The sequence below is a fragment of the Aotus nancymaae genome, unplaced genomic scaffold (assembly GCF_030222135.1).
Source record: "Aotus nancymaae isolate 86718 unplaced genomic scaffold, 86718_ANA_hifiasm-v0.15.2.pri h1tg000057l, whole genome shotgun sequence".
Lineage (NCBI taxonomy): Eukaryota > Metazoa > Chordata > Mammalia > Primates > Aotidae > Aotus > Aotus nancymaae.
In genome coordinates this window covers 31893436-31909410 of record NW_026988471.1, presented here as the reverse complement: position 1 = coordinate 31909410, position 15975 = coordinate 31893436, and the positions used below count along the sequence as shown (strand labels likewise).

At 46.1% G+C, this 15975-nt stretch overlaps 1 protein-coding gene across 7 annotated transcripts in view; it reads right to left on the bottom strand.

Annotated features, from left to right (window-relative positions):
- LTBP1 (latent transforming growth factor beta binding protein 1) overlaps positions 1–14906 on the bottom strand; it is a 458896-nt gene extending 443990 nt beyond the window's left edge. For 6 of the 7 annotated variants that reach the window (XM_064363976.1, XM_064363978.1, XM_064363977.1 and 3 more), the window contains exons 1-2: positions 14407–14906; positions 13259–13329 (exon numbers count right to left, since the gene is read on the bottom strand). In XM_064363976.1, the coding sequence (XP_064220046.1) occupies positions 13259–13329; positions 14407–14906 (571 nt within the window). Of the gene's footprint in view, positions 1–13258; positions 13330–14160; positions 14207–14406 lie in introns of those variants that run through there. The other variant, XM_064363985.1, reaches the window with a different exon arrangement.
- Positions 14907–15975: the final 1069 nt, after the last annotated feature.

Sequence of the window (15975 nt, the reverse complement as noted above, 5' to 3'; positions counted from 1 at the left end):
GAGTTTCACTCTTGTTACCCAGGCTGGAGTGCAATGGCGCGATCTCGGCTCACCACAACCTCCGCCTCCTGGGTTCAGGCAATTCTCCTGCCTCAGCCTCCTGAGTAGCTGGGATTATAGGCATGCGCCACCATGCCCAGCTAATTTTTTGTATTTTTAGTAGAGACGGGGTTTCACCATGTTGACCAGATGGTCTTGATCTCTTGACCTCGTGATCTACCCGCCTTGGCCTCCCAAAGTGCTGGGATTACAGGTGTGAGCCACTGCGCCTGGCCCCAGCATTCAAATATTTCAAAATATTTAGCTCTCACTTTAACATATCCTATCAGCTCTCTGTAGATTTTCTATGATCATCAAAATAAAATTATTTTATCATTAGTTTATAAAGGGTTGAACATTTTTTAAATTTAGTACCATGTGAAGATCCCCATTTATTTGACTTTTTTTTTTTTTTTTTTTGAGACAAAGTCTCGCTTTGTCACCCAGGCTGCAGCACAGTGGCACGATCTCAGCTCACTGCAACCTCAGTCTCCCAGGTGCAAGCGATTCTCCTGCCTCAGTCTCCCAAGTGGCTGGGACTACAGGCACGCACCACCACGCCTGGCTAATTTTTGTATTTTTAGTAGAGACAGGGTTTCACCATACTGGCCAGGCTGGTCTTGAACTCCTGACCTCGTGATCCACCCACCTCAGCCTCCCAAAGTGCTGGTATTACAGGCATCAGCCACCACACCCAGTCTAATTTGACTTTTAACATAATAGTAACCAGAGACTTTGCTTTCTTCACCCTCACACTTTCATCCTAAACTGCAGCCTCGAAGCTCCCTTTCCACCAGACCTGAGCAGAGGCCCGGGGGTCCAATCAGCAAGGGGCTGGTCTGGCACTCTGGGCACCAGGCAGGTGGTCAGGCACAACAATAATTTGTGTGTGGACTTGGGTACCTCACTGTTCCATGTACACTTTTTCTCATCAATAAAAAATAGCAATCAAAGTGATCTAATGACTTTTCTACTTCAGATATGTTTCCATGCCTAAAAAATACCAAATCCTTTATTTTCTTCAATTTCTTAGTAATAAAATCCACTTGCATGTACTCGTGTTGTACAGCACTTGTGTTGATTGTGCTTGTGTTGTACAGTCCCCTTGTTAGCTCGTCCATGGCCTCACACAGTCTACAAGACCGGACTTGGGATCCAACCCTATCTTACCATATCGCCTATTACGGCAGCCCTCACTGACAACCCAACAATAAAGGCCTGTGTTCCTACCACAAGCCAGACCTGTCCCCACTCCAGGGCCTTGGTGCTAGCTCTGCTCTTGGCCTAAAATACTCTTCTCTCAGACCCTTTCATATCACACAGGCCTCACATGTCACTTCCTACAGAGACCTCCTTTCACCCCTCTCCCCACCTCCAATTCCAGCCCCTGTCACTCTCTGGCCTCTGACCCTGTTTCAGTTTTTTCAAGTACATGGTACTTGGGGATCTAAAATTAGATGGAAAAATCATACAACATTCATTTTACTTAGTCCCAAATCCCTATCAGAGATGATATTGAGCAGAAAGATTCTAAAATGGCAGGGAGAAAGGAAAAGTCATCTTAACACTTTCTGGGTACCAGAACCTAGTATATAGGAGCTTGGTGAAAGTATATCAAATGAATCCATTCGTTCATTCCATAAAGGCGTACATGCTTACCAGGTACTAAAGATAAAAACATGGTTATAGTATACTACCCTCATAAAGCTCACATTCAAGCAGGAATGCCAGACAATACATAAACGCCCACAATGCAATGTGACAAGCATTCAGAGCAAAGAAGATTTGTGTGCCTGATATTCACAACAATGACATGAATGAAGTTGTGTGATGAGGGTACTCTCCCCATTTGAAGGTTGAGAAAAGTCTCAGAGGAGTTCATTAATCTGCTTGAAGTTTCACAGCCAATCAAGAGGCAGAAGTCTCCTCACCCTGGAATCACTGTAGAAAATATTTTATGAAGGTGAAGCAGTAAGTCTTGGCTAATTTAAACAGCTCTTACAAAATCACATTTTGAAGATGCTAAGTGTTAAATGTCTACTTGCTATGGTGTGAACATGAAATGCATATGGAAGGATGGAGACTCTACATTTCATTTAAAAACAGCAATATGGCCGGGCGAGGTGGCTCACACCTGTAATCCCAGCACTTTGGGAGGCCAAGGAGGGTGGATCACAAGATCAGAAGATCGAGACCATCCTGGTCAACATGGTGAAATCTTGTCTCTACTAAAAATATAAAAATTAGCCAGGCGTGGTGGCACGTGCCTGTAATCCCAGATACTCGGGAGACTGAAGCAGGAGAATTGCTTGAACCTGGGAGGCGGAGGTTGCAGTAAGCCGAGATCGCGCCACTGCACTCCAGCCTGGTGACAAAGTGAGACTCTGTCTCAAAAAAAAAAAAAAAAAGTAGCAATAATAGGCTGGGTGCCAGTGGCTCATACCTATAATCCCAGCATTCTGAGAGGCTGAGGCAGGCAAATCACCTGAAGTCAGGAGTTTACAACCAGCCTCGCCAATGTGATGAAACCCCATCTCTATTAAAAATATAAGAATTAGCGGGTGTAGTGGCAGGTGACTGTAATCCTAGCTACTCAAGAAGCTAAGAAAGAAGAATCGCTTGAACCTAGGAGGCAGAGGCTGCAGTGAGCCAAGATCACATCACTGCACTCCAGCCTGGGCGACAGAGCAAGACTCCATCTCAAAAAAAAAAAGAAAAAAAAAAAAATATATATATATATACACACACACACACACACACATATATAGCAATAATAAAATGAGGTTCAGGCAAGATTATAGAAGTCACATTGGAATTGTCTGATAATCCTATAAAGAAATAAAAGGAGTGTTTAAGTTTACAAAGACAAAAGACCCTTACCTTTCTATTTTCCTAACTTTATCTTACTGGTAGCATGCTGTCTCCTCTGTAAGGATTCCCTCTAACTGCATTATCCAAATCCCTCTGAAGAGTCCCCTCCAGTCACTTGGTTTTCACCCCAAATAACTGATGACATCAGTTCAATAAAGTTGGCCACATCTACTTCGGATAGCAACACCTTCCTGCAATTCAGCTTCCCATCCACTGACCAAATTCATCTTTCCTTTGGCCCAGAAGAACCAAGAGCATGTATTAAAAAACCAGCCCATCCATCTCCTCGTTTACAAAACACGACATTTTCAAACTGTTTACTTATGTCCATGCCAACAATATTACTCAAATGTGGTGGAGTAAAAAAGCCACAGGGAATAGCAGAGTTGGCCAAGAGCAGTATTTGGAGATCTAAAATTACAGGGAAAATCATATAACATTCATTTTACTTAGTCCCAAATCTCTATCAGATGATGATGTTGAACAGAAAGATTCTAAAATTGGCAGGGAGAAAGGAAAAGTCATCTCAAAGTTTGGGCCATGCCAGAGCAGCCTTACAGAGCAAAGGCAGGAACAGAATAAGGTGCTGTGTGCCCTGGAAAGAGCTGTCATAATCAGCAGTGTCTGCTGGGCAAGGGTAAGTACAGAGAGGAAAAAAAAGTTGAAATTATTGCCAAAAGGTGAGAGTAAACAAAGATTTTAGAAAGAAGAACTCTTTGTTTAGAGGGCAGCATTGGCAACACAGCAAAATCAGAGATGCTAGTTCAACTCAGTTCTATTCTATTCCTAGGTAGTATTTGTACTGTGGCACTTGTACTGTGGCAAAGCAAGGGACCTGCTTCCCAGGAGCTCAACACTGATGAGGGGAAAGATGCCTCTTCCACGTGGCTCAGCCATACCCAGAGCCAAGTAAGAGTGAAATCAGAGTGCTTGGGGAGCACCGAACAGGATCAGCCCCTGAGGATCTTAGAAGAGGAGCACGGAAGGGGCCATGGTACCCAGGAGGAAGTGGTCCTGAGCAAACAGATGAAAGGTACTGAGAGCTCATTTCTGTCAAGTACTGTGAAGGGGCCCTGCTCTCTATGCGCTTTTAATATACTATCTAATGCAGCCCCCCAGCAAGCCCCCAGATGATGACAGAGACCATCACTATTCCTATTTTGTGAATGGAGTTAACTTGGCCCTGCTCCAGGTCTCAAGCTTGACTCCCAAGGTCACACAGTGAGGAAGTATTAAGGTCAATTAGGAGCTCCGTATTCTAATTCCAAAGACTGAAGTTCCAGACACTGAGCCATACTGCCTCTCATTCAGGCAAGCCAAACTGAGACCAAGTAAGGGGAGGAAGAGGAGAAAGGCAACAAAAGCAGGTAAGGCAGAAGGGAGAGGAGGGAGTAAGCAGTGGCAATTCCTTCTTATAACCACACAGTCTTGGGTCTTGATGGCAATGTATGCACAGAATTTCACTATCCAATGGACTGTCTACATGATGTGCTAAATCCACAATAGGCAGGGAAAATTAATAGACACACATAAGTATATACATATAAAGGCATATCTCTTTTTTTTTTTTTTTTTTTTTTTTGCTTTGCTTTACTGAACTTTACAAATACTGTGTTTCCTACCAATGGAAGGTTTGTGACAACCTTGCATGCCACAAGTCTATTGGCACCATTTTTCCAACAGCGAAATGCTCACTTTCTGTCTCTGTGTCACATTCTGGAAATCCTCAAAATACGTCAAATTTTTTCATTACTAATGTATCTGTTACGGTCATATGTGACCAGTGATCTTTGATATTACTATTGCAATTGTTTTGGAGCACCACAAATCATACCCAATATAAGACAGAAAACTTAACTGAGAAATGTGTGCGTTCCGACTGCTCCAATGACCAGCTGTTCCCTCATCTCTCTCCCTTTCCCTGGGCTTCCCTATTCCCTGAGACACAACAATATTAAAATCAGGCTAACTAATAACCCTACAATGGCCTCTGAGGGCTCAAGTGAAAGCAAGACTCACAAATCTCTCACTTAAATCAAAAGCTAAGTGAGGAAGGCAAGTAGAAAGCTAAGATAGGCCAAGAGCTAGACCTCTTACATCAATTAGCCAAGCTGTGAATGCAAAGGAAAAGTTCTTGAAAAAAACTGAGGAGGAGTCAATGTCTGGTCTCAACGTTTCAAAGGATGGGCTGACACTCCTTGTAGGGGCTAACGCAGCTGGTGACTTTAAGTTGAAGCCAGTGCTAATTTACCATTCTAAAAATCTCAGGGCCCTTAAGAATTATGCTAAATCTACTTTGCCTGTGCTCTGTAAATAGAACAATGAAGACGGGATGACAGTACCTGTGTTTACAGCATGGTTTACTGAATGCCTGAACCCCACTGTTGAGACCTATTGTTCAGAAAAGGTTCCTTTCAAAATACTGCTGACTATGCACCTGGCCACCTATAAGCTGTGATGGAGATGTACACAAAGATTAATGTTATTTTCAGGCCTACTAAAACACCATCCATTCTGTAGTCCATGGGTCAAAAGTAATTTCAACATTCAAGTCTTCTTATTTGATAAATACATTTCATAAGGCTGTAGCTGTCATAGACAGTGATTCCTCTGATGGATTTACACAAAGTAAATTGAAAACCTTCTGGAAAGGATTCACCATGCTAGATGCCAGCAGTAAGAATATTCATGATTTACGGGAGGAGATGAACGTATCCACATTAACAGGAGTTTGGAAGAAGCTGATTCCAACCCTCATGGATGACCTGGAGGAGTTCAAGACTTCAATGGAGGAAGTCAATGCAGAGGTAGGGGAAATAGCAAGAGAATTAGAAGTGGAGCCTGAAGATGTAACTGAATTGCTGCAATCTCACGCTCGAACTTGAACAGATGAGGAACTGCTTCTTACGAATGAGCAAAGAAAGTGGTTTCTTGAGATGGAATCTACTCCTGCTGAAGATGCTATGAACATTGTTGAACTGACGACAAATAATTTATAATTTTATATAAACTTGGATGATAAAGCAACAGCACAGTTTGAGAAGATTGACTTCAATTTTGAAAGAAGTTCTACAGTGGTCAAATGCTATGAAACAGCACTGTATGCTACAGAGAAATCTTTCATCAAAGGATGAGTCAATTCATGCAGCAAACTTCATTACTGTCTTAAACAAAGTGCCACAGCCACCCCAACTTTCAGCAACCACTCATATTGAGGCAAGACTTTCCACTAGCAAAAAAGATGATGACTCACTCAATGCTCACATGAGCATTCAATTTTTTAGCAATAAAATATTTTCATTACAGTATACACGTCTTTTTAGACATAATGCTATTATTGCACATTTAATAGTCCACAACATAGTAAAAATATGACTTTTACATGCACTGGAAAACCAAAACATTTGTGTGACTCACTTAATTGAGATACTTTCTGCAACTGAACCCTCCATATCTGAGGTATGCTTCAAATACAGCCCTGATGTATTTTTCCATAAGTACCAAAACAACCAATTGTGTCATACCAACAAATTATGTAATATTTTCTCTCCACTAAGAAAGCAGGAAACCATTAGTAAAACATGCAGTTAGAGAAAGATAAGACCATAGTTCCTCCTTTACGTATAAATCACTGTACTTAACTACCACATCAGGGAGCTTTTAAAAACATGACCCTGATGGGCAGCTGTTAGATAAATTATTTTCTATGTTTCTGTGTACTTTAAAAATTTTGTAATTAAAAAAACATTAAGTGGAAAAAAACACCCAAGTGTTCCAAAGTGTTTAAATCTTTTTTAAAAGGCATTCTATGTAATCACTGATGCTGCAACAATTTTGCAAATTTCCAGCTCTTGAAAAAAAAAAAAATATATATATATATATATATCAAACATTCAACTAACTAAAGAAAAACTGGATGTAAAAACTGCATATGCAGCAACCTTTGACTGTATGTACATTCTTCAAATCCAAGCTATCCCAATGTTTAGAGGGCTCCTGCCTTGAGAGTTTTCTCTAAATTGTTAAGCATTGCCATTGGCCTTTAAATTTCCACATAAAGGGTCATAAATATTGCCCAGGATTGAGTTCCTTCTGGATTAGTTTCTCAAACCGTGGGCTACCTCCATCAGCATAACCTGGGATGCTTATTAAAAACCCCATAGATTTTAATTCAATTTGTTGAATTGAACAAATTTTAACATTTTAACAAACCCTTCCAGTGGTCCCACTGGACATTCAAGTGTAAGAAAAACCAATCTAGAATCTCTTTAAAAAAGGCCCAGTAAAAATGGCCAGAGGCATCACCAAAATTACCTGTGGCTCCTAACACGCCCTGGAGCAGCCAGAGCTGATGCATTAGAAAAGTAACCAAATTAGATCCACAATCACAGACTGTGTGGAAGAGGCCCAGTCAAAGCCCTGCCTATCCATCCTTGGGTCAGTTGATAAGAGTTCCCAGATGCCCCAGGAAGGAGCCAACTCTGAATAGCCCATCTCTCCAGCCTATGTGCAAGGCATTCATGGGCTTGCATCACAAGTTGAAATGTACTCCCACCACAAAAAACAAAAAGAAAAAAAATGTGTTGAAGTCCTAACCCCAAGTACCTCAGCACGTGACCACCTTTGGAGATAGGTTCTTTACAGAGGTAATCAAGTTAAAAAGAGATCAATAGGGGGGCCCTAATCCAATAGGATTGATGTCCTTGGACACAGAGACAGACACACACACAAGAGAAAGCACAAAGACACAGGGAAGAGACAGCCATCTACAGGACAAGGAGAAAGGCCTAGAACAGCCTTCGGAAGGAAGCAATCCCATCAACACCTTGACATTGGACTTCTGGACTGCAGAACTATGAGACAATACATTTCTATTGTTCTAAGTCACCCAGCTTGTGGAATGTGTTAGAGAAGCCTGAGAAAACTCACATAGCTTGGAAAATCATGATGTGAAGTCAGGCAGTGGAAGCCAATCCAGATGACTGAGGGCTGTCAGGACAGTTTTCAGACCAAGCCTCAAGAGAGAATGTCATAGCACTGGATGTCCAGGAAGCCCAGGGCAGTAGGAAGAGCCACAAGGCCTGCAGTGGCATCTGAGTGCTGCCCCACTGTTTGGAAAAGGGGCAATAAATCAATGACCCCCACAGGGTGTGAAGATCAAGAAAATGGTCTCTGTAAGCTCCACAGCACCACACAAGTTACCCCCATCCCATCACCCACTCCTCTCTGCTGGACCTGATCTCCGTCCGTATTAAAAGGGTGGTGACATAGCCCTCGCACTCCGAGTTGCCCCTGTTCATTGCTAGGAAGGACTGGAAAGCAACATCTGCATTTTAGGAAAATCTAATTTGAGCTCTCGAACATGTTTGAGTATGTCTGAAATATCCAAGACAACAAATAACAGGGTCACAAACAGCAAAACCCTGTGGTCGTCAAAGGTTCTTTCAACAAGTCAGGCTTCCTAAGGGCCAAGGGTTCACTGGGCAGCAAAAACTTTGATCAAGCGGAGCAAGCAGGGGGCAGGCGGCGTGCTCAGTTGGCCCATGGGCTGGAGGAGGGCTTCACCATGAAGGTTTAAGTACCATCACAAGGTAGAATTTACGGTTTCCAAATGTTTAACTAGTCTTGAGAACACATATTTGACCCAGTGTGAACTTGACCTCTGGGTTCCTCTCCCTTCGCCGAGGTTATCTGTGCCACATGACAAGATTTTCCAGCCGATCCTCCCAGCAGTTGCCATGGTAAACCTCCCTGCAGATCTATTGGCAAAGCAGCTGTCAATGGCCATAGCAGGCATACAAAAAAAATGTATAAGCACTCTGGGCTCGACTCCCAAGTTTGGCAAGCATGATGCCAAGCCAAAAGGGATGGGGGACAGCCTGAGAGAGTCCTCTAGGTCACCTGAACACCAGGCACATCACACCCTCCTAGATGATGCCATCCACGGATGTCTCCTTTGCATATAATTTAAGAAAAATTTCTAGAGTTGAGTTTTTTCCCCCAAAGTAGCATGGGCTGAATGCCAATGGAAAAGCCATGGAATATCGATTTTCTGTTTCTTTTTAAGGAGAGAACAAGTCATTTGATGTGCCATGAGTTAAGTGAGTAAAAACAGACCTGCACTCCCTACAGCTGGCTGTGTTTCTCCTCTATTCATAGAACCTGGCACATGGTAAAAGCTAAACAGTAAATTAAAGAACCAGCCATGCGTGTATGAAGGGCCCGCAATGTGCCAGGCACCCGCTTTGGATTCGACCTGCCATCTTTCTCTTCCCTCTCCCCATAACCCTGCCAGCCCAGCCTCACTCTCCTCTCTTTCATTCTTTTGTATTGCCTATTCCCATGTCTAATATTCTTATTAAAGCTGAGCCTACCGGCAATGTCTCTGGCCTGCACTTACCCTGAGAGGGGGGCAGAAAGATTGGAAGAACCAATGCAGGGCAAGGGAGAAGGTTCAGTTTGGACGCAGCAAAAAAAAAAAAAAAAAAAAAACCTGCAAAAATGATGGGAGGCAAAAACATAACACATCAGGGGTTTAATGCCCCACTTGGAAGACAAAGTCTCTAAGTCACAAAACCTTCCTGGAAACGTAAATTCCTTGGAAACAGCACAAATGTGGTAGATCTCTTTTGTCCAAAACAGGTAATGCTATCAATAGTCATCCAATATTAACTAAAATGACACATCCCACACTATGATTTCAACTCCTAAAGATCCACACACACAGAGTGTCTGGAAAAGCAACATTAACACGCACCCGGGCATCTCCACAGACTGACTGGGCAGCTAGATCCTGGAGGACCACTTTGGTGAACGCACATACCCACTCTTTGCCCCCGTGTGGGTCTGCCATTACTCGTTCACGTCTCCCTGATTTGCAATTTAAGGTTCACTAAATCTGTAGTCTTCAGAAGCATTTGCTCATGGCCCATTTAAATGAGGTTTCAATCGACTAAAAACAATCCAGCGTTGCTCAAAGGGATACCTTATCTTCTTCACTGGATAAGGCAAATACTGAACATGAACACCTCCAATCTCTTGCACAGAAATGTTTTTTTGCATCAACTGGACATGACCAATATAAACTCAAATTCTTCATTATCTTCAAAATATGATGACAATTTAAAGACATCCTGGTTATACATTTAAATGTACGTGTACATTTTATGATGACTAATATAAGGGGGAGCTTGATGTAAACGTATCATTGGTTTTTGTATTCTTATGTGTACTAAACCATACCCAAGTGTCACTGTTCAATCTCAACATAATAAGGAAGTGAGAGAAGAAGGAGACCACAAAGAGAAAGAAGAAAACCAAGTCATCGACAAAGGAGACTGGATTTACTTGACTTGATCCAATACTAATCTCTAATATTAACCTTTCTGGTTTCCTCAAGGCTTTCATACTCATTCCCTTTCATCTTAATACCTGCAACCATCCTACAAAGAAGGCAAGGTTTTAGCACAGTCATTTCTGAACCAGAAAACAGAGGTCCAGACAGGTCAAGTGAACCCCCTAAGGCCACACAGCTAGTGAGGGCTTCAGCATTTGAATCCAGGTCTTCTGACCCCAAAGCCAGGAGTCTTTCCCAGCATCACACTACTCAGCCATGGACAGAAGAGGTTTACAGCATCAGCGGGAATCCCAGTGGTCCCATCTGAAGGTAGAGGCTCTCTCAGCTCTCTGGATCTCCCAGACACACACAAAATAAGTCCCCTATTTTAAATATCCACCTCAGAGATACATTATTTTGGATTACACACTGACCTAACCCAGCATGCCTTTTTAAAATACAATTATTTCTGAAGAGAGCTGTGAATTAAGTTTCTAGCATTTGTACCTGAATTCATTTGTTAAACTGGGAAGGACAGGAAGGCTAATCTTCTGAATGCTAAAAAACACAGAAAAGGAAAATGATGCCACACTGCTTAGATCCTGGTGTTGTCTGAGGGCTACCTCCTAGAAGCCGGTAGGAAAACTTAAGACAAATGCTAGAAGCATTGGTTGTAGGTACCGCAAGATTCAACCAATATACCACTTTGCTCTAGAGCTCTGTAAGTAACTTCAACACTCATTTTTCTGACCAGCAGTCTTCTGTGGTCTCTCTCTCTCTCTCTCTCTCTCTCTCTCTCTCTGGATCACCAGGGGGCAAACCCAGCTCAACCTAGGCACACAAGTCTTTGCCTCTCTTGCCTGGAGAAGCAGGAAGCCATGACGTGATTCCTCAAAATCTGGAGCATCTGGGATTTTCTAGAACATCTCTAGATCCCCAGATCTCCAAGCAACCTGAAAATGGGGGCCTATCTTCTTTTCAGAGAGGGCACTCAATTGCATCATTTGCCAAGCAAACTTATTAAAGCCTTAGAGCATTCTCTCTAAGGCATCAAGGAGCATCTGCCCATCTATAAAATCCTGCTCTGAAGTTTTTGCTTTTTTTGAGACAGAGTCTCTCTGCATCTCCCAGCACAATCTCTGCTCGCTGCAATCTCCCGCTCCCAGGTACAAGCGATTCTCTTGCCTCGGACTCGTGAGTAGCTAAAATTACAGGCATGGGCCACCATGCCCGGCTAATTTTTTTTTTTTTTTTTTTCTTTTTAAGACAGAGTCATTGTCGCCCAGGCTGGAGTGCAGCGGCGCAATCTCAGATCACTGCAACCTTCACCTCCTGGTGTCAAGTGGTTCTCCTGCCTCAGTCTCCCCAGTAGCTAGGATTACAGGCACACGCCGCCACACTCAAATAATTTTTTTGTAATTTTAGTAGAGATGGGGTTTCACCATGTTGCCCAGGCTGGTCTCGAACTCCTGGCCTCAAGTGATCCACCCACCTTGGCGTCCCAAAGTGCTGGGATTAGAGGCGTGAGCCACCATGCCCAGTCTACTGGCTAATTTTTTAGTGGAGACAGGGTTTCACCATGTTGGCCAAGCTGGTCTCCAACTCCTGACCTCAAGTGATCTGCCTGCCTTGGCCTCCCAAAGTGCTGGGATTACAGGCATGAGCCACCGTGCCCAGCCCTATTCTGTATTTTTAACCTTTACACAGCAATATCCCATTGTAATGGTGCTGTGATAGATGAGTTATCTCCATGTTACAGGCAAACAATATCATAGCAGGTTATGGACAAGAATGAGTTACTGTGGGGAGGGAAGGGCATGTCATTTGGCCTGAGCAATGCTAAATTCTAAATAAATGCTAACACATTTCTGACAAGTATAATTTAAGAAGTTAAAAAATGAAAAATTACAATTTAATCTAAAATGCATAGAACACTGAGCATTTCTGATCTAATGGTTTCAGTTCAATAGTCAGAAGGCTATTCATGTCTGCCATTACCCCTTAATCAGAAGACATCATAAAACATGTGGACATTCCTTTTTACAAAAATAAGGCCATTATGCCAGAGCCCTTCTGTTTCCTTCAGGATTGAAGATATTTTTCAACAAACAAGGTCACTCAATTGACTGTATCTGAAATTTTTTTAATTCACCCACCTGTATTTTAAAATCCAAGGAGCAGAAATTTCGAACAATTCCAGTCCACATGGGAATGCCTCAATCTCTATGCAAAAAACAACTAAAAATGCTTCACTTTTTCTGAGGGGGAAGTAAGACTCCTTTATTTCCAGTGAGCACCCGATAGCATCAATTTGTCAAGAAGAGCCTCAAAATACATCTTAACTTGATCCTTAACTTCACAATGCATAGGAGAAAAAAATCTCCAGTGTTCTCAAATCTATATGCATCATTAACATATTTTTCTAAAACACTTCTGGGCGTGCATGTGAACTGGAGAAGCACTGCAGAGAACCTCACCCATCAGTTCTGAAGAGCATAGAGAAGCGCATTCTAGAAAACCATCATGCCTCAAGGATGAAAGGTTCTGGTTGCTGATTTCAGGAAGCTATAAAAACTATTGATGTTTCACTCCACAATAGGGCCCTCTACTCCCCAATCCCCTCCTGCCATCACCATAAAGAATGTCTTTAATTTGTTGGTATCATGTTTAACTTAATTATATTGGTTCTGCCATATGGCATATCCTTAAATGGAAATTTTTTTCCTAGCTCCTGATTCACAGATGTGCCAGAGTGATGCGTATCTCCACTGAGTTCAGAGAAATCTTGGCTGCACAGCACGGTTTTGTGCAATGCATTGCCACTGGCATTGACACTGACACTACCCTGACCCAGCCCTTCCTAGGTGGTAATGAAGCCTGCAAGAAACGGATGGATTGTACTTCAGACTTTAACTTCCCCAGAGCCCTTTCAAGTGGCCCTTGTGGGATGACCCCATGTGGACAGCCCCGCTTTGTCTACTGTGCAGGGTCACTGTGAACTTGGCAACTTACGTTTGGTGCACCTCTGGGAGCCAGGGGCCTTACTCCAGCCATGACAGCACCGCTCGCCACAAACATTGACCCTGAAACAAAGCAAGACCGCTGAGTCCAGCAGCAGAAAGACTCCCTTCCCAAGAACCCAAGCTTCCAGCAGGTTCCAGAAAGGCCAGCTTCCAGCTTCTGCATCCCTCTGGACGAGGGAGAGTCCTAACAGGTACCCTGATGCCCAACCCAAAGCTGCCCAAGCAGAGTGGCAAGACCCATATATCGGGGAATGGTGAGGGAACCAAAAAGCCTGCATAACCTAGAGCCATACAGGAGGGAAGAACGAGGGCCAAACAAATGGTTTTCTTACCCCCATATCACAGTAGAGTCAATTTTATTTTTTCTATTATCTGGGCCAACATTTTAAATTGAAAATCAGTTTCAGAGAGAAGTGTCCAAAAAGGAGTGAGGTCACATGGACTGGAATCACCCCTGAAGAAAACATGCCAAATAAGCAAAACAAGTTTTCCCTACACCCCAACCTGAGATGAACTGGGGGGAAGAGGGGGCCCACAAAGAGAAGAGACTATGAACACCCAATAACAGAAACAGTCCAACTAAAACTTGTATCAACACCAAGACACTCCACTCTAGGAAAGCAGACCCCACAGGTGCAGGGAAGCCCAAGCCCACGATTTCTCTGATGCTGAAAATTCCAGGCCACAGAACAGGAGCTGGATCTTTACGACTAGCCCTCCCTCGAAATATTTTTTTCATTAGCTAGACCAAAATTAAAACTCAGTTGCAAAGAATTTAATTGATGCTGAGGGATTTAACTGTAGTGACCTCATGTTTACGCCCATCTTCTAGGAACAGTTGGATTTGCGCGAGGAGGTTACGCCCCAGGCAGAAATGCCTTTTGTGTTTACCCGCAGCTCGGTAACAATGCAGTGGGAGTTCGCGTCTGTAACAGTTCCTGGGCTTCCCCGCACTCTGCTCTTCCCGCGGCGCTTAGCGAAGGGGGAGTCTGGCAGGAGAAAGCTGACCCACCGCGCGCGACCGCCCCGGCCACCGCGGGGCTCCAAGTGGCCCTGACCCCGTGGGTCCCTCCGCCCGCGGCGCACGCGAGGCGGGCGAGCGGGCGGGCTGGCGAGCGGAAGGGGGTGTGGGCTTACCCCTGCAGCTGCTGCTTCTGGTGAACCTGCAGCCTGGAGCCCCCGCCGCTCTGGGTCTCCAGCGGCACCTTGGAGCGCACGACTTCCCTGCCTTGTCTGGCGAACGGGGCGGCCGCCGGGTGGCCGCCGGGCTTGGGGTGGAGCTGCCCGCCGGGGGCCCCGGGACGCGCCGGCTCCGGCGGCGGCGGCGGCGGCGGCGGCGGTCGGAGCCCCTGCAGGGCCGCGCCGCGGGGCTTGCTTGTGCGCCGGGTCCGCTCCGAGGGGATCACGAGGGAGGCGCGGCTGGGGGCGCCGGCGGACGCCGAGCTGCGGCTGTACCTGGCGTTGAGCGCGACGTTGAAGGTCCGCGGACTCGGGGGCCCGCTCAGGGGCAATGCGCCCGCCGCCAGGCCGGGGCCCGGGCGCACCACGTAGGTGATCCTCCGCACCCGGCCGTGCGCCGACGACGCGAACAGCCCTGCCCAGAGCAGGAGCCCCCACCTGATCCAGGCCCCCGCCATTGCGGGCCCCAGCCGGCGCGACCGGCCGCGCGCGGTCTGGCTCCCTCCCCCGGCCGTGCGGCTCGCCCTTCCCCGCGCGCTCGGGCTTCCCCGAGAGCAGGCGAGAACCCGGGAAAGGCGGGAGGAGCCCAAGTCAGTGGCGAGGGAGGAAGCTCCGCGGGCGGCTGAGTGGCCCCAGACCCCGGCCGATTGCGGCGGGGAGCGGGCGGCGGGCGTGGGGGTGGGGAGCGCGGAGCCCGGGGGGCGGGGAGGGGCGAGGGATGCGGGCCGCGCAAGGTGAGGGTCCGCGCGCCTGGCCAGGGGTGCAGCGCGCGCCGCAGCGGGGCCCGGCGAGGGTGGCCGAGGGCGAGCGAGAGAGCGCGCGGGATACTCCGAGGCAGCCCCGGCGGCGAAGTCTTTTAAAAGTTTCTCTCCCGTGGCCCCGGGTGTCAGACCTGAGCAGCCAATCTCCGGCAGACGTGACGTCAGGCGGCAGAACCTAATTGGGGAAGGCGTGCGAGGAGCCCGAGAGCGCGCCGCCACCCTCCACACCCACAGGGGTTGCTCCTGTGGGTCGCCGAGGCGGAGGTCCCCACGCCCCGGTCCCGTGTCCCGGGAGAGGACAAATGGCTCAGCAAAGTTACTCAACGGTCCTGTCCTTTCCCAAGCCTCATGCGTTTGATACTGTTTGGAAGCCCCGGCACTTTCTTATCCGTGTTTGCTGGGATACTTGCTACGGGGTTGAATTCAAATACCAAATCGGGCCCCAGAAAGGGCTGTCGGGGCGCTCTGAGGTCTCCATCGGAGAGCCTTTAGGTGGCTGGCTGTGGGGCTGTAAAGTCCCAGTGACTGCTTCTCGGTCTGCATCCTCTGGTACCCCACTCCTCGCTTGGCAGGTATGGGAGTGCAGAGCGGGCAGCAGAGGGCGCCCGCGTGGACGGGGAGAACCGCCCAGGGACAACCGCAGAGACAGCCCTGTCCCTGGGCCTTTAGGTTAGGAATAGAGTTCAGGATCCCTGACAACCCTAAGCCATTTATTGTTTTTAATAAAGACGGATCCGTTCACCGGACCTTAATCCGACAGGTCACC